This window comes from Megascapheus bottae, chromosome X (genome assembly GCF_031878675.1).
Source record: "Megascapheus bottae isolate mThoBot1 chromosome X, mThoBot2.hap1, whole genome shotgun sequence".
Classification (NCBI taxonomy): domain Eukaryota; kingdom Metazoa; phylum Chordata; class Mammalia; order Rodentia; family Geomyidae; genus Megascapheus; species Megascapheus bottae.
In genome coordinates this window covers 90,080,663-90,102,591 of record NC_143547.1, presented here as the reverse complement: position 1 = coordinate 90,102,591, position 21,929 = coordinate 90,080,663, and the positions used below count along the sequence as shown (strand labels likewise).

At 38.7% G+C, this 21,929-nt stretch overlaps 1 protein-coding gene across 2 annotated transcripts; it reads left to right on the top strand.

Moving 5' to 3' along the window:
* Positions 1 to 5,256: 5,256 nt before the first annotated feature.
* Positions 5,257 to 20,379, top strand: Rap2c (RAP2C, member of RAS oncogene family). Of its 2 annotated transcripts, none has more exons than XM_090325820.1 (4): positions 5,257 to 5,459; positions 5,626 to 6,513; positions 8,967 to 9,285; positions 17,817 to 20,379. In XM_090325820.1, exons 2-3 carry the CDS (start codon positions 6,241 to 6,243, stop codon positions 9,243 to 9,245), a joined length of 552 nt encoding a protein of 183 aa, XP_090181946.1. In that variant the 5' UTR covers positions 5,257 to 5,459; positions 5,626 to 6,240; the 3' UTR covers positions 9,246 to 9,285; positions 17,817 to 20,379. The 2 variants fall into 2 exon arrangements, with proteins under 2 accessions (XP_090181946.1, XP_090181945.1); XM_090325819.1 differs by having other exon boundaries at positions 5,602 to 6,513.
* The last annotated feature ends 1,550 nt before the right edge of the window (positions 20,380 to 21,929 follow it).

Sequence of the window (21,929 nt, the reverse complement as noted above, 5' to 3'; positions counted from 1 at the left end):
AAAATTTTAACACAGAAAAAGGTAAATAATGATTAAATGTTATTGATGATTTTCTGTGGGTACTTAGATACATTTTTATGGTTTAAAAAATCAAACAATATTAATTCTTATTATGAGAAACAGACAATAAAATTTTTAAAAATGACTATGAGTGCCTGAGATGAAGAACCAGTATAGCTTGCAGCCGAATTTGAAAGCTAGGTTGAAAATGTAATAGCCCTATGGACCTAAAAAGCACCCAGGCAGTCTAAGGGTTAGCATTAGGGGCTCTTAAACCAGTGAAATTAGAAAAGGAACAACCTTCAGAAGATGATTGTAAACAAAGACTGAAGAGACTCAAGTGTAATGCACTCAAGAGCAATTTAGGGCAAGAAAAATAAGAGAAGGACTTGGGGCCTGGATTGAACAAGGCTTGGCTTTTTTGCTGGGACCTAAAAGGCAATAGTGGAAGTAAGAGCCAATTACTCAGGCTGGTTAATGGCTCTAAGGAGCGCAACTGAAGAAAATACACACTGGAAAGGAGAGAGAAGCTTGCAAAGACAGCAACTGTTGCCTAAAGAAAAATGTCTAGGGTGTGTGTGTGTGTGTGCACGCTGGGACAGCAGCTTGACCTCAGGGCCTGCACATGGTCCTTGAGCTTTTATGCTCAATCAGGTGGTGTAGCCCTTGAACTCCATTTCTCACTTTTTTCTTAGTTAATTGGTGATAAGAGCCTCCTAGACTTTCCTGTCTTGGCTGGCTTTGAAGCACAATCATCATATCTCAGCCTCCTGCGTAGCTAGGACTAAAGGCTGAGATGCCAGTACCCAGCCTGTACGGGACTTTAAAAGTTGTAGCAATCTCAATATTTCATATGTGGTTTATATCCTAAAATTTCTTCATATTGTGGTTAAGATTGATTTTCTTCTTGAAAATGAAGCCGGAACAATCATTATTTGGAGAGATCATTAGTACAGAATGAAAGTAGAAACTCTGAATCTCAACAGCATGGTTTCAGGCCCTCTCCCCTCCATGTTTGAGCCTTGGGAATGAAAACTATGATTGGAGAAATTTCCATACACTGAGCAGTTAGTGTTTCACAGATTAAATTCTGTGAATGAGTTGTCTCACTTATTCTTCTATGAGTTAGACACTATTTTTTTTTTTTGCCAGTCCTGGGCTTGAGCTCAGGGCCTGAGCACTGTCCTTGGTTTTTTTTTTCTCAAGGCTAGAGCTCTACCACTTGCGCCTCAGCACCACTTCTGGCTTTTTTCTATGTATGTGGTACCGAGGAATTGAACCCGGGTCTTCATGCATGCTAAGCAAGCACTTTAACCACTAGGCCAAACTCCCGGCCGAGTTAGACACTATTATTTTGCTTAACTTAATTACTTTATTTATTTATGTACTTTTTTTGGTCCATCATGGGACTTGAACTCTGGACCTGGGTGCTGACCCTGAGTTCTTCAGCTCAAGGCTACCAGGCTGCCCTTTGAGCCACAGTACCACTTCCTGTTTTCTGGTGGTTAATTGGAGATAAAAAGTCTCACAGATTTTAGTGCGTGCCCGGGCTGGCTTTGAACTGAAGTCCTCAGATCTCAGCCTCCTGAGTAACTAGGATTATAGGTGTGAGCCCCCAACTCCTGGCTATTTATTTATTTGCCAGTCCAGGGCCTGGGCACTGTCCTTGAACTTTGTTTTTGCTCAAGGTTAGTGTTCTACCACTTGAGCCACAGCACCACTTTCGTCTTTTTCTGTATATGTGGTATGTAGGCATCAAACCCACTGTTTGCGCATGCTAAGGCAAGCTCTCTACCACTAGGCCACACTCCCGGCCCTGTGCCTAACTTTAGATATGAAGGATAGGAGGTGTCACTGGAAAAGGGTAGTCTGACACTGAGGCCAAAATTCCTTCTAGAACACTACCCTGCATTTTTCAGTTCTACAATTACTCTAAAGCAAGTAAGAATAGCAATAAAATGCTAAAATTAGTAATACCAAGGGTGAGGTTATAAAGAAAGTGATATGGTCATACAGCCATGGTAGGAATGCACATTGGTGTGACTGTGCTGAATGGCAATTTGGCAATGCTTTCTAGAAGAATTTTAAATGCAGTACCATTTGTTTTGGTTATTGAAGAAAAATCCACAGCTAAAGGCTGACAATAATTGAAGAAGAAGAACTATCAAGATATAGTAAGAAAGAAAACAAGTTGTAGAAGAGTGTGGATAGCCTGTTTACTTTGTAATAATTTAAAAATGTATAAATGGATGGCATCTTGATACATTTGTATATAATAATAGTATTTTGAAAGGAAATACCAAAATATCTTATGACAATAGATGATGCATTTTGAAAAGAGTAACTGAATTATTTTTGTGCCATATGGAAATGGTGGGACTTAAAAAAATCTGTCCCCATCCCCATGTTCTCTATTTAAAAAAAACATATAGAATTTCGGGAATTTTAAAAGAGAAACTAAAAAACAGCTAGCATGTGTTGAGAATGCATAATGGGCAAGAGGACTTTGCTATGCACCGTACCTCTAATACCTTATGACATTATCAAGTTAAATTCTTCTTTCCCTTTCAGACATGAGTATTTAGAGGCTTAAACCAGGGACATCAGTTAATTGAGGTTACATATCTACAAGGCTGGCATGCTGCAATGTATCTATCTTGTGCTCCATTTCAGAATTTTACCATTCTCCACTGCCAGACCATCCTCTTCCAATTCATCTTTAGATCTCCTCACAAATACTAGCAAACAACTGGGACCCAATGAGACAATGTATGAGAAATACGTTACTAAGTATAGGGATGGTTGGGAAAGCAGACAGACAGAAGGAGGGACATGTTAAAATTAGGCAGGCCTGTCCCCAGATAGTAGGGAGATTGTTATTTGATGAAATGATGTTCAACAACTTTATTTTGTTCCTGCTTACAAAACATTGGTTGCACATGTCTTATTTGAGAGGGTGGGAGTAAAAGGAAGAGAGAGGATGAGTGGAGAGAGAAATGGGTGAATGCATTCATAATTTTCAAGGTACATATGTGAAAATGGAGGTAAGTAAAAAATGGATTAGATTAGATTGGAATTTAAGTTACTTCGAAGTCTTTGTTTTCTTAAATAATAGCTGTAACAAACATCTGTGTGTGTGTGTGTGTGTGTGTGTGTGTGTGTGTGTGTGTGTGTGTGTGTGTGTACCCTTCTCAGGGCTCTGAGTCACAGTCTTGGTACTGTCCCCCAGCTTTTTGGCTCAAGGCTGGAGCTCTACTACATGGGCCACTGCTCTAGTTTTGGTTGTTTGATGGATAATCGGAAACCCTCATGGATTTACTTGCACAGGCTGGCTTTGAACCTTGATTCTCAGAGCCCCAAAACAGTATTACAGGTATGAACCACTGGCACCCAAGTGTAAATACACTTCTTAAGAAAATTTAGAGAGGACCTTTAGCCTGAGTATGACATTTGTCCACCATGTAGTTAGTGAGATTAAGTGGATAGGACTCTGTACTAAGGGAAGGAGTAATCACTGTGTAGAAAAACAAAGAACTCACTCCAAGAAATGGAGAGATAGTAGCACTGCCTACAAGCACTTAAAAAAAAAAAGAACTCTTTTGACAGCTTAGTAAAAGACCAGAGACTTGTTAGATTGCTCAACCAATGCTAGCTGGATCAGAGAGGAATGTGCAGGCTCGGTTTCAAGCATGGCTGGTGGAGGATTATGGGTTCAACCAGACAGTCTGGAGACAGCCCGATAGGGAGATGAGCAGCAGAGCTCCAAATCAGGCGACAGCAAATGTGGAAAGAGGAATGACCTATGGGGAAAGTCTGCCTTCCAGCAGAGGGCAGTACCTCAGATACCAGGCAGGATTCAGGCTAGCTGGAGCCAAAGGTGGGGACTCCACTGGAGAGATTGCTCCAGCTTGAGGCTAAGCAGAAAGTGAACTAAAGTGGGTTTTGTATACTGCAAGAGGCATTGGGGGAATGTTGAGAAGGGCCATTGGTGTGCACACTCCAGTGATTCACCTTGTTTTTTCAAGTGAGAGAACTTGGATTAGGTAATGAGTTAATTTGCTCATAGTTTGGCTGTTAAAAGTTTGCAAGCAAGGACCCTTGGGAGGCAGTTTAGGCTGGTCACTGAATCAAGTTTCTAGATGTGATTAAGAAAAAAATAGGAGTGAATTGTTTAAAATAGTCAAGGTTTTTTTGGCCTTGGGGCCGTGTGGCTGTGACAACAAATTTACAAATAGAAAGTTACCAGAACTAAAGCTATGTAAGGAATAACAATTTTATCTAGAAATAGAAACTTCAGAGGTTGACTACTAGAGTTAATATTTGCTTTTGGATTTCAATGGCTATGAAAGGTGGGCTTTAAAAGTAAACTTGAAGGTGAGAGAGCCAGCACTGCAAGCAGTTATCCATGAAGATAATGAAAGATTACATGAAATTCCTTCACATGACTGGGAATGAGGCTGAGAGGTTAGAACAGAGTAGCGTCTCTGAATGCAGCCCCCACCCTGCCACCAAAAAAGAGGAAAAGCATTTGCAATGTACTATTCACTGACTATTGGTTATGTTTTCTGGTCTGTAGTAGCTGGAATGAAATTCGGAAACACTGAATAAACTCCAATACCATAAAGCCTCGTTTTGGAGATTTCAGACTTTTTTTTTTAAGGAAATACTTTGGGGTAAGGTGAAGCAGATGTGCTTGGTGATGAAATAGAATGTTTAATTGTGAAGGCATGGTTAAGTAAAATACCTGAGGTCCAAAATCAGAGCCAGAGCCAAATCGAAGTTGTGGAGTTTGAATGCATTCCTTCCCCTTGTGAAAGAAATATGAAGGAAGAGATTAAACGTCTTAAGCTGTGTCATTTTTCCTGCAATTTCTTATCCTGGATGGTTAATATATTTCCGGTTTTTTGATTCTTAGCGGGACAAGATCAAGTGCTGAGACTCGGCTTGCGGACATGGAGAGGAGGAGGGGTTTCAGCGGGTTTAGGGCTGGGACTGTGAGGCACAGCTGCACTGGCGGGAAAGTGGAGATGGTGGAGTGTCCCTCGGAAGGGCTCTTCCCCAAGGCCCCATTGCTGATCCAAATGTAGCTGCGCCGCCAAGCTTGCTCAGCAGGGCGCGGCCCCTAGCGCCACCCGGCTCGCCCCAAAGAGGTGGGACTTTCCCCACCGGAAGTGATCGCGTCCAGTCTCAGGGAACTGGGGCACCTCAGCCAGTGTGTCAGGGAAACCCTTCCGGGTGTATGCTAGGGTGGGGGGGTAGGGGGGTGAGAAAAAAAAAAGAAGTGGCTTAGTGTGGAGTCCCTGCGGCCGCCGCCGCCGGACGCCCCCCCCCACCTCCGCCCCTTTCCTGTAGGCCAACAATCGGATTGGGGCAGCCCTAAAAGACACAGGAACCATCGGGTGGCCATGGCCTTGGCGTGACTGATCCTCCTGGGCAGCCGGGCGGGTGCAGACAGCAGGGTAAGCAGTGGTGGCGATGGTAGCCCAGCTTGAGTGGCAGTTGAGGTTGGCAGGCAAAGGCGCCTGATCGTGGTGGTGGTGGTGGTGGTGGTGGTGGTAATGGTGGGGTCAGGCAACTAATATGCGCCTCTCTCCTCCACAGCCCGCCTTCTCTATCCCTATACAGGCCGATCGACACCCCTCAGGAACCGGGGATCACACAGACCCACCCGGGAGACTGACTGCAGCTGAGCCTGCAGGCCTGGGCAGGCTGGGCGGCGCTCTTGCTCGCTTTCACGAAGCGGGGTCCCTGGGCCCCTTTGTGTGAAAGGGCGGGGGACGGTGCCGAACAGCCAGTGGCCTTGGGATCAGTACACCCTGGGCCCCCTGGCCCCAAGTTCCAGCCACCTCCTTAAACCTCCCTCCCCCATCCCGTCCCTCCTGGGGGCACGCTGCGTGTCTGGTGTCCCCACCCCTCCCTCAATCGTCTTCAGGGCTCGCCCTCCTCCCCACGCCCCCTGCCTGGGCTTCAGTTCCTATAGGAAGGGCATTACCATCCCATCCCCACCCACCCGACACTTGGCTTTCTCCCCTCCCCCTCCCGCAACTTCCTCTTCTCCGCTGCTCGGGGCTGGCTCGCTGCTCGCTGCTGGCTGGCTGGCTGGCTGGGCCTCGCGGCTCTGCACTCCTCCCCAGTTCGCAGATTTCCGCCCACCTTCCGCCTCGCCTAGTCGCACCGCAGCTAGCGGGGTGCTCCTTTTTTTCCCCCCCGATCTGCTAGCAGTTGGTGAACGTGAGACTCATGAGGGAGTACAAGGTAGTGGTGTTAGGAAGCGGAGGGGTTGGCAAATCTGCCCTTACGGTGCAGTTTGTCACTGGGACTTTCATTGAGAAATATGACCCGACCATTGAAGATTTCTACCGCAAAGAGATCGAAGTGGACTCTTCCCCGTCCGTGCTGGAAATTCTGGACACCGCAGGAACCGAGCAGTTTGCCTCTATGAGAGATCTCTACATCAAAAACGGCCAAGGCTTCATCCTGGTTTATAGTCTGGTGAATCAACAGTCTTTTCAGGTAACCAACTCTTGTTAATTTCTTACAAGGGGTGTGTGTGTGTGTGTGTCTGTGTCTGTGTCTGTGTGCGCGCGCTAATATTCCATGTACTTCTCATTTGTCCGCTGCGTGTGTTCAAGATTGTGTTTTGCTTTTTCAAAGTTACACAGAGCACATTTTTGAGGTTAGTCCTGCCATGGAAAACTATTGGGTTGTTTCTATAGAGAGTACTGAAGTAACAAGCGTCAACAAATATCTTAAAGGTTATGGTTTTTTTTTTTCTTTTAAGGAGAAGTGAAAAATGAAGTAAGTCAGTCTGACTGTATTTTAGTCGGGAATATAACCTTCTGAAGTTGTCTGTTCAATTCAAAAAGTATTGATTAACTTGCGGGACAAAACAACATTTAACCCATAATCTCGGGGTAAATAGACCACTTTCAAAGGAAAATTATTTGGAGCCCATTATCTGTTGGATAGATAAGACCACTCTGGGTCTGTTTTCCTTCCCCATCTCTCTGCTCACTTCGAAGTTTCTCAGCTAGAATCATAAATCTTAGTGGAAGATGAAGAACTCAAGACCAGCCTTCTAGGCATTTTTTTCCCCAAGTACGGGAACTTTACTCACTGGCTACTACCTAAGATGAATAACTAACAAAAATAAAGACACCTTTTCTGCCGTTCGATCCGATTAGTATATGGTACTATAAGAGTATCGTGGCTTATATTTATAGAAAATATGTGAATCTGAACAAGTGCAGGTTTCCTACCCCTGCAGGGTAGCCAAACTGGACTTAGTCCAGTTTCTTAGGAAACTCGGTTCTGTCCTTCACTGAGAAATATAAGATTTAATGTTATTTTAAGAGATGCAATAAATGTTGCTATTTATTCCTTGAAAATAAATAACCTCATATTGACCCATTATATTGGCCTCCATTGATTTAGGAAATGGACATTTTTTTCCTACATTTAAAGGTATGCACTTAGTGTTGCTTACTTTCAAAACCTAAGTGCTTTATACTCTGTATAAGATGCTAATTTCATTTTCTTTAGTATTTTGTGTTAAAGTACAATTGTAAATTTTTCCAGGAATCTGGTATGTCCACTTCAAAAATTTCTCAAGTTCAGAATGAATTAAAACTATTGAGACCAAACTATAGCTTTTTTTATATAGCTTTAAATTTCAGACAAAAACATATCTTGGAAATGTTTCTAACGGTGATTTTTTGACTGGTGTTTTCTTTCTAAAGGATCCTCGGAGGATTGTTATTCTACTAGCACATTATTAAGGGTGGGAGTCTTCTGAACGTTGCTTCCATTTATCCACTTCTCATGGACACGTAAATAGGAAGTATAAAACTGTGCCCCTAATTCAGTCAAGATTTCAATTCAAATGCTCAAAGTTTAGATTCTCAGCAGAAGTTCTGTTTCTAGAAGGACAACAGAAAAAAAACAGCTTAACTGAGAAAACTAAATTGATAAGGGCCAAAACAAATGGTTGCAAATATCAAGTTACTGTGTATTTTTTATGAATTTTTATGATTGCTTATTTTTCCTTTGGCATGTTTCCGAATATGCTGTTAACTTTAACAAGTCAAATTCAACGCATATTTTTAATTATACAATCTTTTTAATCATAAAAATCATTAAAAATATTATAAAGCTACTATTAGATCTATAATGTTGTCATGTACTGATACTTTTCCCATCCCCGAATTGATGCTACTGAAGAGTTAAGTTTCTTAACTTCTGTAATTAATTTTAATTATTTTCCTGAATACCTGGTGGGGGGAATTGGTTGGAAAAAGCAAACTTAGTCAAATAAATATGTGACTTCACACCAAGATCTCCCCTCCCCCCTCGCATTGCTCTTCCTTGAAGGTGAGTTCTGTTAAGAGTTTCTAATTTATTTGTGTTTGATTTTACTAGACTAAGGACATAATATTCTATTCAAAATGAAATGTTTGCATGCATTTATTTTTAAAGCAGGCCGTATTGCAAATTATTTTCTCTTCCTACATAAAACACTTTCTCTCAAGCCCTCTTGCTAACTGACTAGGAATGTATAGATGCTGCAATCGTGCTCACTAACAGGTGTCACAGGAGATGATGACAGATACAGGCAGGTTTAAGGAAAGGACCAAACATCCTTATATACAAATGGTAATGATATTTTGGAACTCGATTTTTTAAAATCAGTTCAGACTCCGTTTCAGAAATTTGAAGGTTAGTGTTCAATATGCATTTTGTATTTCTGACATAAAGTTAGAAGACAGAAGCTTTGAACTTTTCTCTTAATTCCTACTTAAGGGAAAGAAAAATGTTTTTTAAAAAATATTTTTGGTGAGTAGTGTTATTTTGGATTTAGCTTTGTATAATCAGTGAGGTATGCCTTTTGGCCTTTTGATGATATTTCAAAACTGCTATAGTTATGCAAACATAATTTTTTTTCTTTTTCTTTGTGATTGTTTGAATAGGATATCAAGCCAATGAGAGATCAGATTGTCAGAGTGAAGAGATATGAAAAAGTCCCACTAATCCTAGTAGGAAACAAAGTGGATCTGGAACCAGAGAGAGAGGTTATGTCTTCAGAAGGCAGAGCTCTGGCTCAAGAATGGGGCTGTCCTTTCATGGAAACATCGGCAAAAAGTAAATCAATGGTGGATGAACTTTTTGCTGAGATCGTCAGACAAATGAACTATTCCTCCCTGCCTGAGAAGCAAGATCAGTGTTGTACAACTTGTGTTGTCCAGTAAAACAAGAAAACATAACCTCAATCATGGCCATACCGAGCAGGTTAGTTGTTTGTGGAAATGCATGAGCCAGAGGTGATGGTCAGTTTTTAACATAACAAAAATCTGGTTAATCCTAATACATAAAATGCTATCTTAAATGTCTTTATATTTAAAATAACATTTTCTTTAGCATGCATCATTAACATTCAGTGCAAATGAAAAAAAAAAGAACAGTGCAGATAAGCCAAAAAGAGGTAAGAGATTGTATACTCATTACCATGATTTAGGTATTTTCAAAAGGACTTATTCTTCCTTCTCTTCTTTATTGAAAACATGTTTTGGGGATACTGAAAGCATAATATGCCTTTCTTGTGTTTTTCTAAATCATAGTATGGAAAATGTGCCCAGTAGGGCAGTTGAAAGTAAATTCAGAAGGTATCGAACTTTATGATACTTTGTATCCTTCTCTGATTTGATATCCTGAGCAAGGGTGTTGCTACAATTGAAAAGAGCAATTGACTAATCACCCAAGTGCTTGATTTAACAGGATGATTATTTAATCAACTTCATCTGGACATTGTGCTTGAGAGACTGAAGTAATCCCTGGTAATAACAAATTATAAAGCCATTAGTGTACCTTGACTTCATTATGAATTTATGGCCCAAATAAGAATCTGCTTAAATCATCTGTGAAATACTAGAAGGAACCAGCCCAGGCACACGAAAGTTTTTTTTTCTTTTCTGCCTGCCTTGGGGCTTGAACTCAGCGCCTGGGGCACTGATGTTTTGCTTGGGGCTACTGCTCTACCACGTGAGCCACAACTCTCCTTAGGGCTTTTTGGTGATTAACTACAGATAAGGATCTTATTCACTTTCTTCCTGCTGCTGCCTTTGAACTGTGATCCTCAGATTTTTCAAACCTTTCATTGAATTCAGTGGTAACTTCAATTTTTCAATGGAAGATGTCTATGAAAAAGCAAGGTGATGTAAAACTTGCTGAGTATTTAAAATGAGATACATTTATTCATATTATAATCTTTTGGGCTTGATTGTAATTGAGTAAATACTCTCACTGAGGCAGTTACACTCAGATCATAAGATAAAACAACCAATATCATGGAAGACTGAGAAACCACAGCATATGCCACACTAATGTGACAATATCGGGGCTGAAATTGATCTTTCTAAGCCAAGGCTGACCTCCAGTCTAGGAAGCTGTTGTTGCAAATGGCAACAGGAATTTCAGATTGCTGAGATAATCCCTAATCAAAGGTCTGGCTTCATATGTGCTCCCTGGAGAAAGGACAAACAGTCCCTAATTTATCTTTTCAGACAAGGTCTCCTGTCAGGTAGTGTCATCTTTGAAAATGAAGGATGACAACACTGCTCTATTCAAAATGCTTTCACTCATCAGCCTTTAGCATAGCAGCATATGATGAAAACTCATCTTGTTTTCTTACAGCTGCATCTGGTACCTTATAAAGTCACTGTTGAGAATGTAGCCAAGCTTATGTAGTTCCTCCTCCTCCTCTTCCTCCTCCTCTTCCTCCTCCTTCTTCTTCTTTTTTGTAGCTTATGTTTCATTGGTAGTGTTTCCCTTACAGTATGTTTGTCTGAAGAAGGGACAGACATATATATAGGTGACTTAAACATGCCACCTCCATAATCTCTTACGAAATTGTCAGCTACAAGCTTAAACAAGTTTGTGTAGTAATTGCATCTTTACCATTGTGCTTTATTTCTCTGCCATGAATCTGTATATTTTTAGTTTTATCACCTTAAAAAAATTAAATTAAGCAAATAATCCAAAATACTCTAAGTCTTCTCCACCAAATGTAGATAACTATAGGAGATAATGCATGGTTAGTCTCATACATACAGAGGAGCAACTTTTAGCCCAAATGACAATACTATGAGTTTATTTCATTTCACAACTTTTTATGATTTGATTTTTTAAGTTCTGTTTACTTATAAGGATGCCTACATAGAATTCAAAGAAAAATCTCCAGGCAGGCACAGTGTCTCATGCCTGTAAGCCTAGCTGCTCAGGAGGCTGAGATCCGAGGCTCAAGGTTCAAAGCCAGCCCAGGCATAAAAGGACCTTATCTTCAATTAACCTCTAGAAAATGGAAGTGGAGCTTGGCTCAAGGGTAGGGTGGTAGCCTTGGGCTGAAGAGTCTGGGACAATGCCTAGCCCTAGGGTAGGGTGGTAGCCTTGAGCTGAAGAACTCAGGAACAGCACTCGGGCTGAGTTCAAGCCTCATGACCCACATACATACATGCATGCATACATACATGCATATTCCTATAAGCAGAATATGAAGTAAAAGATATATAATCATCTGAATTTCTGAAGATATTAAAGGGATCGCCATGAAAATGAGGCTTTTTAGAACAATATAGCTGTTATTGCAGCGTTTTTCTTTTCCTTCTGACATCAAGTGGGATTGAACTGCTATGCATTAAGATCTAATTTGAGGATGGGAAACTGGGTTTGCCCTTGTTTACACTTAATCTAAAAAATAGGTGACGGATATTGAATCCTGTAGATTGTGAGTCATGAAGCTGTGAAGTCTGTCAATCTCTGGTCTAGATTAAGGTCATACTTTCCCAAGTAACCTTATTTTGAGAAATGTTCATCCCTCATGTTTGGAAAAAGACCTTGTGTTGGTTACAAACAACAGTATAGAAGACAGAATGATGGTGATTGTTGACCTTTGTAAGTAGTGATTTGAAAGGGAAAATTTACTAATTCTATAAGAGGCTCTCCTGATACTTCACTTTTTTTCTTAACATCCTTTAATAGGGGTCACCAGCTTGTTGCCTAATATCTGCTTAGCTGTATGGCTCCCAGGAATGTTTCCTCCCCTTTTACCCTTCAGTTGGGAGTCATTTTAGTGGAAATTGGGAAGCATGGTTAGATTCTTTATACACAGGCTTCATTTTGATTTCTTTTTTCTTTTTTTCCTTTTTTCTGTGTGCTGGTTCTGGGGCTTAAACTCAGACCAGGGTTCTTGCTCTCCATTATAGGGTTTTGGTTTTTTGCCTATTTCTGAATTTCATATAATAAAAGAAGTCAATTCCCTTTCTGTAGGGATTCAGAAGAAAAAGACAGCAGAGTTCCTCGGTATTCTGTGTTCTTGGTTGTTTGGTGCTCTCCTGTACCTTGTCAGGTGTTGACCAGTATCTTTGGCTTGTATCTGTTTGATATAGATAGTATTCTCCTTGCTCCCACTCAAGTTGTGACAAGCAAGATTATCTCTAGAAACTGCTCATTGTTCTCTGGGGTCGGGGTAGGGGTGGAATCACCCTTGTTAGGAACCACTAAGGATCTGAGAAGCAGAATGGCTAGGGTTTGAGGAGATGCAAGATCAGACTTATTTGTGAACAGAATAAATTCAGAAAAGAGTCATAACAATGTCCAAAAATATACCATTGATTTACTGAAAGGAAAGGGAAAAAGCAATAAAATTATCCCATAAATGTGATATGATAAGTGTTGTATATACTGTTAGCACGTATAATTTGTGTGTGTGTGTGCGTGTGTGCTTGTATGTGCTTGTGTGTGCTGGCCCTGGGCTTGGACTCAGGACCTGGGCACTGTACCTTAGCTATTTTGCTCAAGGCTACCACCCTACTACTTGACCCACAGCTCCACTTCTGTGGAAAGTCTCACAGAGTTTCCTGCCCTGGCTGACTTTGAACCACAATCTAGAGATCTCTGCCTCTTGAGTAGCTAGGATTATAGCTAGTACCCAGCTGGCAAATAGAATTTTTAAAAGGTAATTTAAAATTTCTATTTATTAGTACAGTATTGGTGAAAGCAGTAAAGGAAAGTAGGGGAGGGGAGAATGTATTCTTCAGGGCATTTTGAAGGTTGCTTGCAAACTTTTAATCCATGTATTCCAGAGTGGGTTCTTCCAACTAAAGAGTAAAGAGTAAGAGTACCAAGCACCAGGAAGCAAACTGAAAAGAACAAAGATCATTATTTATGTCAGCTTCAGTTCATTATATATGTCAGCTTGAAGAAAAGGAGAGATTCTTGATTCTAGATTAACACATAATTTCACATGGCAGTAGAATGCCCAGGATGTTAACAAAGGCTACTGAAAAGCTGAACTATTATGAATGTCATTTTAATATAGCTGGACTTACTGTTTCTAAACACAGTGGAATTGACTAACATTTTAAAGTTTTTTGGTTTTTTTTTGTTTGTTTGTTTGTTTTTTTGCCAGTCCTGGGCTTGAGCTCAGGGCCTGAGCACTGTCCTTGGACTTTCTCAAGGCTAAACCTCTACCACTTGAGGTTCAGCACCACTTCCGGCTTTTTTTCTATGTATGTGGTACTGAGGAATTGAACCTGGGTCTTCGTGCATGCTAGGCAAGCACTCAACCACTAGGCCAAACTCCCAGCCCCATTTTAAAGTTTTTAAGAAAATAAAATATATACTCAGAAGTTACTGGTATTTTTTCCAGTTTTTTAAATTGAATATGACATTCTGGAAGGTCCACAAATGGGAAGGAAAAACCCTAAAGGTGAAATCACAATGTGTACTTTGTTTTGGTATCTGAGTTAAATATTAATCATATCAGTAGAGCACTAGGGCAGAATTCTTTTTTACAGAAGTTACAGTTTTGTTAGATGTTGCCTTTTTTCCTCCTGCCCTATTTATGTGACACTTTTTGGTACTTGAACTTAAGGCTTGAGAACTACCTTTAGATTTTTCAATGAAGGCTAACATTCTGACAGTCAAGCCATAGCTCCATTTCTGGCTTATTGCTGGTTAATTGGGGATAAGAATCTCATAGATTTTTTTCTGATTGGGCTGGCTTTGAACCTTCATCCTCAGAGCTCAGCTTCTTGAGCAGCTAGGATTACAGATGGAAGCCCCTGGCACCCGGCTGTGCACATAGATTTTGAGTGGGGAAAATGCTTATTTAAAATGTTCATCTGTCAGCGAATTCATGAGAGTAAAAGTAAAGCAAATAGTTGAATGGGGAGGGGAGCATGTGTACCATGAAAAGGGACTGTGGACCTGAGCATAGGGATGAGCAGAGCAGATTTTGTCCTCTGTCAACCCTAATTCTCCCAGATCTTCACTGACAGCCACCCACACCCCCCAGCTTTCCAGTTTGAGACTATTGGTAATGCATGAGTGACTAGTTAGACCTGCTCTGAGTATGGAGTTATCCAGTGATTGAATGACTATCTGTTCCCTCTTTAATTACTTCCTTCTAACCTCAAGATTAGGCTTTTATTGCAGATTGAAATGCATATGAGCTATTTAGTTTTACTTCATTACCTCTGGATTAAAGTGAACCATCAGTAAAATTAGCAAAAAATCACATCAAGTATTTGGAGAATTGCTACTGAGGAAGCACTCTAACTATGCTACAAGGAACAATTCTCCTAGTAGGAGAATTGAATTCTCAGTGGAATTCCACAATTAAGTAGATATGTAACTAAAAAAGTTGAAGTCCTGTCAGTTGTTGGAAAAACGTAGCTAACTAAGACTGGACTTCCAAATTCCTTTGATTAGTCACAGTATTGTAAATATTACACTGGAAAAGTGCAGTTTAGAGTTAAGGAGAACAAAGCCCTACCTAGCCTGATTCAAAGTTGGCCACTTGAATTGGATTGTTGAATTCACACCGCTGTTTATCATTACAGAAATCTGTCACACAGTTTGAGATACCAGAATTGAATTCATTGAGTTTATTTTCAACTTTTGGAGATTTTAGGCCCTAGGACTTAAGAAAAATAGCTAATCCCTACCCTTCGATTATGGGTTTACCATGTACAAATAATATATGTGTTTCCCTTCAAGTGTAGTTCCACTTTCATGCAAGGCATTTGTAATGCAGGGTTAGCTTTTGCTTTCTGTTTTTGCTTTCTGATAAGAGTGAGCACTTTAAATGACATAGTCTTTCTCTCCCACCCCCACAAAGCTTCTTGATTGTCATGCAAGTCAAGAAAAAGAAATGAAGTAAAGTATTTAAAAAATACACATAATTCTATCATATAACAACATGCCTGTGTTTTACTAATACAGCTAATAGTTAGCTTGAATATGACAACACTATATAAAAACGCATGGGGAAATTAATTTGTTAAAATTTCTTTAGTTAAATTCTCCAATATATGTGTAAAACCAAAAGGGTGACTGAGTGCACATATAAATACACTATCAAGAAAAATAATACTAATCAACACCATTGTGTTTCGAAATGATAAATCCAGTTAAGCTAAAAAGACATTCACCAACTGCTAAGCATTTCAGGAGTGTTTGTTAATATCTCATATATTCTTCTGCCTCGTGAAATGATGTGTTAGTCTTGAATCAAGAATCTTTTTTGTTAGTCTACATAAATAATGATCTTTGTTATTTCACTTCTGTACCAATTTATTCCACTCTAGGGACTCTGTTCCATGATTTACTGAGAGGAGGTTTGGACTATTATTTGTTTGATTTAATTTTGTACTCATAATTTTCTATTAAAACTATAAAAAAGTGAGAAGCATCCACAGTTAAGATTTGTAGGGTGTCATACACAGAAAAGGCCAGAAATGGTGCTGAGGCTCAAGTGGAAGAGCACTAGCCTTGAGAAAGCCCAAAGACAGTGCCTAGTCCCTAAGTTCAAGCCTCAGGACTGGAAAAAAAAGATTTATAGGGTGTCTTTAAAAGACAAAGACAGAGATAACTATTCTATCTTCCAAGTAGCAAGATAGACCTTTAAAGAGTGTTTGAATGTGATATCTGTGAGTTAAAAAGTACTAATTTGAGTAGCTGCCTTTAAAGCTTCTGGGATTTTTTTAATGAATGAGAATGTTAATACATTGAAAATTGTACTGTCACTGTAGAGCAAGAACATTTAAGTTCTCCATCCTGTGAAACTCTAATCTTAAGAGACATTGTCCTTTTGACTTAACACAAGAATTTGCTTCAGGATTTAGTGCTGCCGAGAATTATTATTTATTACTCTTGAAAGGTGACCACTATTAACATTTTGTTTAAAAAGTATGATTGTTATTATTGTGTGACTCAGGATTTGTCTGTATGTTTTGATTTCAGTGGATAGAATGTTTCTGTGATAGTTTCTAAAGAGGAAGTTTTACCAAAAAATCCTAATGCGTTTAGGTGACAGAATTTAAGGTTGGGGGTGGGACAGCATTTTTTACAAAAGTAGTTGTGGGCCAAGAGTTTGGCCTAGTGGTAGAGTGCTTGCCTACCATGCACGAAGACTAGGGTTTGAATCCTTGGTACCACATACATAGAAAAAGCCAGAAGTGGAGCTATGGCTCAAGTAGTAGAGCTCTAGCCTTGAGAAAGCCCAAGACACCGCTCAGGCCTTGAGGTCAAGGCCTGGGACTGGCCCAAAAAAAAGGATTTTAGGCCAGGAGTTTGGCCTAGTAGTATAGTGCTTGCCTAGCATGCATGAAGACCTGGGTTCAATTCCTTGAGAAAGCCCAACGACAGTGCTCAGGCCCTGAGTTCAAGCCCTGCGACTGGCAAAAAAAAAGTAGTTGTGCTTGTGATATGGCTATTAATAATGTATTCTCTGGCTCTTTGATCACTAATAGAAGGGTAGCTGTCAAATGAAATTAAAATCATTCATTTATAAACATTACTAGGACCTTTAGTGATCTTATATTGGTTTCACTTGGCATTCTTTCATGATGGGGTTTTATGTGTGTTTCTGGCTTTACAATAACTTTTAATTTTATATCTTCCAGGTTCAAAAAACAAATGTAATTCCATTCTTCTAGTAGTTAGGTGGTGATGATTCAGCACGGCCATAGAACATGGTGCTTGAATGTTAGATTCCCCTGCCTGTGTAAATGGGCGGGCACAAATTTTATGATCAGAGACTGAGAAATAGCTATGACAGGAAACGTTCCTATGATTGGGACAATGTGAACTCCTGCTCTCTCCTAGCATCTAGCCCAAACAAGGGCATCTAATACCAATTCACCTTTAGACTGATTGAATCATATAGAATTTCCACAGAATTAACTTCGGGGGAAAAAATGATCTACTTTCAAGTTCGCTCATAAAATTTAGGAACATATCATTCTAATGTCATTTCCAGTTAAAATACCAAGAGATAAAGTTCAAAGTACAAGTATCACTTGACACTTTTATATTGTAAGATTATTGAAACCAAATCATAAAGCAAGCCAGAATGCTTTAAATATTGCATGTGTATAAGTATATAGTGTGATAAGCTTATACAAATTAACTGGGTACTGACACATTCAGACAGTGCATTGCTACTTTGCTGCTTCTTTTTTGGTGCATATTAATTTTACAAAGGTGTTATCTCTGTGTTACCCTTGATAATGTCTAGGCCCTAAGTTCAAGCCCCAGGACCACCACAAGAAAAAGAAAAGAAAAGAAAAGAAAAATGTGAAGACTTTGGGGCCTCAGAATGTTACTTTATTCCTTGTATTGACTGAGAGCAAAGTGAAATTCCACCTGACAAGCCACAATTTTTGTAATCGATTAGGTTTATCGAGATTTGTTATTAGTGTTCCTTCGTAAGGTTATAATGTGCATTCCTATATTTTGATGACATTTCATTTTCATTGCAGATAAAACTCAGTGGAAATTTGCACAGATGCTGCTTTGGAGAACTTTACAACCTGGGTTGCAGAACTGAGCCTTGGTAAACCTGTCTCTATTACAGCATGTTGCCATACATCTAATTAAGTGCATAAGGTCTTTGGCCTTCAAGATCCAATGACCTTCAACAGTAATGCTTATTCGCACGTTTACCATACGTTTAAAATCTGTTCTTTATCAAATCAGTCCTTTTATAGCTTTTTAAGTTCTTCTTAATGGCTAATATGCAAGGGTTAATTTTTAATATTTTAATTGATTTCTTTAATCAATTTCTCAACTTGTATTTATTAAATACTCAAACTCAGTATTACCTACTCAATGCCTTTTAAAAGAAAGTTGTAATGGAGAAAAAAAATGAGCCTTAAACAAATGGTTACTTCTGTATATTACCTCGTACCAGAGCTTCATCCTATTTGTAAAATCTTTCTCCTTTCAATGGTTGGTTAATACTTTGAGACTTTGTTTACGTGTGGCAGTGTTGTAAAAAGAAACTAAAGATCATATTTTACCTGTTTGGATGGAATATCCCTTTTCTTCAAGTGCAGTTTGTGATGTATTTTTATAATTAACATTTTCTGAAGGTGACACCTGCTTATCAGAAATTGACTGTAGCACATCTAGTTGAAGAAGTTAAGCATTTGGTTCCATTAGGTTTTCACATGTGTTAATCTCATTTACAGCATTGAATCGCAGCAGTAACATTTTCCTTTCTGTGAAGTTCTAATTTTAGTTATGACCTACTTAGCAAGGCCTTTGAAAAGGGATATTGTATCCATGGTAAATTAATTGTATACCTAAACAGAGATAGCTCAGCTTTGCCTGTCAGGCTTGTCATTGACATCTAGTAGACTTCTGCACATGTAAAATTGAATTCAAATAAAATCATATACACTTTCTAGTCCTTAAGATTTGTCTTTTTGAATAATAGTTTAAAGCAATATCTGTTCATGTTTTCTTGCACTATCACAATTGCTTTTTAGTTATTTCTCAAGAAGCATGTTCGTAGTTAGAGACAAAAATCTGTGTAACGGGAAGGAGAATAGCACCAATTCTCTGGGCTATTTTTTTTTTATTTTTTATTTGCAAATGTGCTTTCTACTAGCCATTGCCTTCCATGTTGTTTACCTAATCAGCACATTTTGTCTGAATACTTGAACATTTTACCAGTAACACACAGAGAAAAACAGAAAGAAAACTTACAAAGAGTAATCTTTTGGTTGAATTTTCATATGACAACGAGCGCTTTTTCTAGCAGTGATTTTTCACATGTGTAAGTTTGACAGTATTTCGTTGTCGAGTTTTGATTTGGTTTTTTATTTGTGTGCTTTTAATTTGCAGAAGTTCGTAACTGCAGCTCACCTACTGCACCAAAGTTCTCGATTTTTAGGAGCCCAGCTTTAGTCATTTGAACATGCTTCTAAATAAAGCAAAATAAGAAAACCAAAACTCTACTTTTGATCTATAATAATAGCTCAGTAACTTTGTCAAGGAAAGCTCTAATATATGCAGTGATGGTTTATGGAAGGGTGTGGCAATTTAAAATTTATATTGTGTGTGATGTTCAAATAAAGTGATATCTACATTCATGTGATTTATTGGTCTATATGGCCATTAATTATTGAGTAGAATTGAATTGAACTTTGATTTCCTTTTTTTAAATCGTGTTGCATTTGATTCCTGATCAAATTCCCTCAAAAGAAACTCTTGTTCTTAATTTGAAATTTTATGGTGAGCTTGTAAGGATACAGACAATTGAAATATTGTTCCTTTTTTATAAGCTGTTTGAAGTGAATCCTGAATTTAAGTTTGCACTTAAATACCAGACTTTAAAAAAAACACTCATTTCAAAATAGATTAGTTAAGTGGTCATGCTTCATTTTTACTAGCTTTGTAACATTCTAAAGGAATCAGATAACTCATGATGACTTAAATTTTCTGCAAAGTATTGCTTTTTACAGTGTTTCTTTCCTATAGATATTGTTCCTCCTCTCCCTTCCCTCCCCTCCCCTTCCCTTCCTTTTCCTCCCCTCCCCTCCCCTCCCCTCTCTTTTCCTTCCTTCTTTTTTATTATAGTGTTCATCATCATTGACTTCAGCAGCAAATTTATCTTGGATTCATTTAGGATTACAGGAATCAGGGGAAAGTGATTTTAAAGGTGGTTTCTCCAGCACATTTTAAGAAAAGGGACCAAAAGTTATTTTAGCTTCCTCGATAGATTGCATGTTACTTATTAGGATAATAAATTAATATTAAATGCAATATATGTCTTGTCTTTACTCTGGCATCTGTTTAGGAGTTGTTCAAATCACTGCAGTAGGGCTCTGCATATAAAATCATGGATCTAATGTACTGTAACCTTATTCGTGAAAGGTAAAAATCTCAAATAACAAGTACAAATATTGAACAATTACCTATAAAGATTTGTAAAAGTTAAATTTTTCCAATAGATTTCATTCTTGTCATTTTGTAAGACGACCCTGCAGTCCACCTGTTTGTAACTTTTTTAATAAAATAGACATCTGTATTACTGAGGCTTGTTTCTTTAATTATTGGTATATTGCTTCTTGTTCTGGAGTTACTACTGTATTTCTTCTAACTGATAGTCATTTCTTTTTATCAAAATAATAGTGCATACTGCAGCACATATTTAAACAGAAATTAGACATTTATATTCATTCACTTTTTCCTTAGTTACTATTTTGGTACATGCAGGGAAAAACTGAACTATGTTGAAAATGTAATATTCAACTAAACTGAGTAACTCATAAATAAAGCAAAGCATATATATAAATTATGAGTAAAGAAAATAATGTATGTGACTTTGGTCCATATGCAGAAACTGGCTAAAATAAAATTTTCACTACAACTTTCCATGTATAGATAATTATGGACAATATTAAACAGTTAAGTTTTGAAATCCTGAATTAAGAAACTCGACACACTATACCTTGCCTTTTGGATTGTTGTATCTTTGTTTTTTCAGTGCTGGGAATTGACCTCGAGGCCTTGTGCATGCTGAGCAAGCATTGTGCCACTGAGCTACATTGCAGCTCGATTTTCACTATGTTATCTATTATCCATTGAAAGGTCAGGAACCTAGTGGCTTGCATCTGTAATCCTAGCTACTCAGGAGTCTGAGAATTGAGGATTATAGTCTAATTCTGGTCTGAGTAGAGAGAGTCTGTGAGACTCATCTCCAATTAACCACCAAAACACTGCAAGTTGAGCTTTAGTTCAAGTGGTAGAGTGCCAGCCTTGAGCAAAACAAGGTAAACCACAGTGCCCAGCCCCTGAGTTCAAGCCCCAGTATCGGAATGCATACTACAAAACACATTTTGGCCAATTACTTAATTTACTGCCTAATTCAATGTGCAATCTTTAAAATGATTGAAGTGAGTGCATTTTATTAACCTCAAGGGCTTTAAAATTGGACAGATCTATTCAGATGCATGTGGATTACATCTTTTGTACACAATTTAAGGATTTGGCAGCTTCATATACCTTTGTCACCATACATAGCAAATAGCTTGCTTCTTACTGTCAGTTATCTGTCTTCTGTGCTCTTCAGATTACTCTTGCTGCTGCAGGAGGTTTATCTAGTTTCTATACTTCTCCAGCGTAAGCAGCATGGGGTCAAAGCTGTAAGTTTAAAACAGGAATAGTTTTACAAATATAACTTTTACCTGTATTTCTGTGGTTTGAAACATCCTGCTTTCTGGTATTTGGGATTTTATTATCTTTATTATGGAGTTGACAAAACCAAGGCTTAGGAAATTTGAAACTTAAGTTCATAAAGGCAAAGCCAATTGACTAAAATGTTGAGAAAGGATTTTTTTAATTTTAAGTAAATTCATCATTGCATAGAGTCCAATGAGTACCATTAAAATTACAAAGCTCATAGAAACAAGTTTAAAAAAAAAACACACAGCAAAAAGATGCTGTTTAAAGTCAGTGGACAGTCCCTATGTAACTGAATACTAGCGGTCCTATTTAAAGGTAATGTGTGTGTTATATTGCTAACAGTTTGTGGGAGACATAAGCTATTTTCATTATAGCTATTTTTCATTGGAAAAGCAATGTCT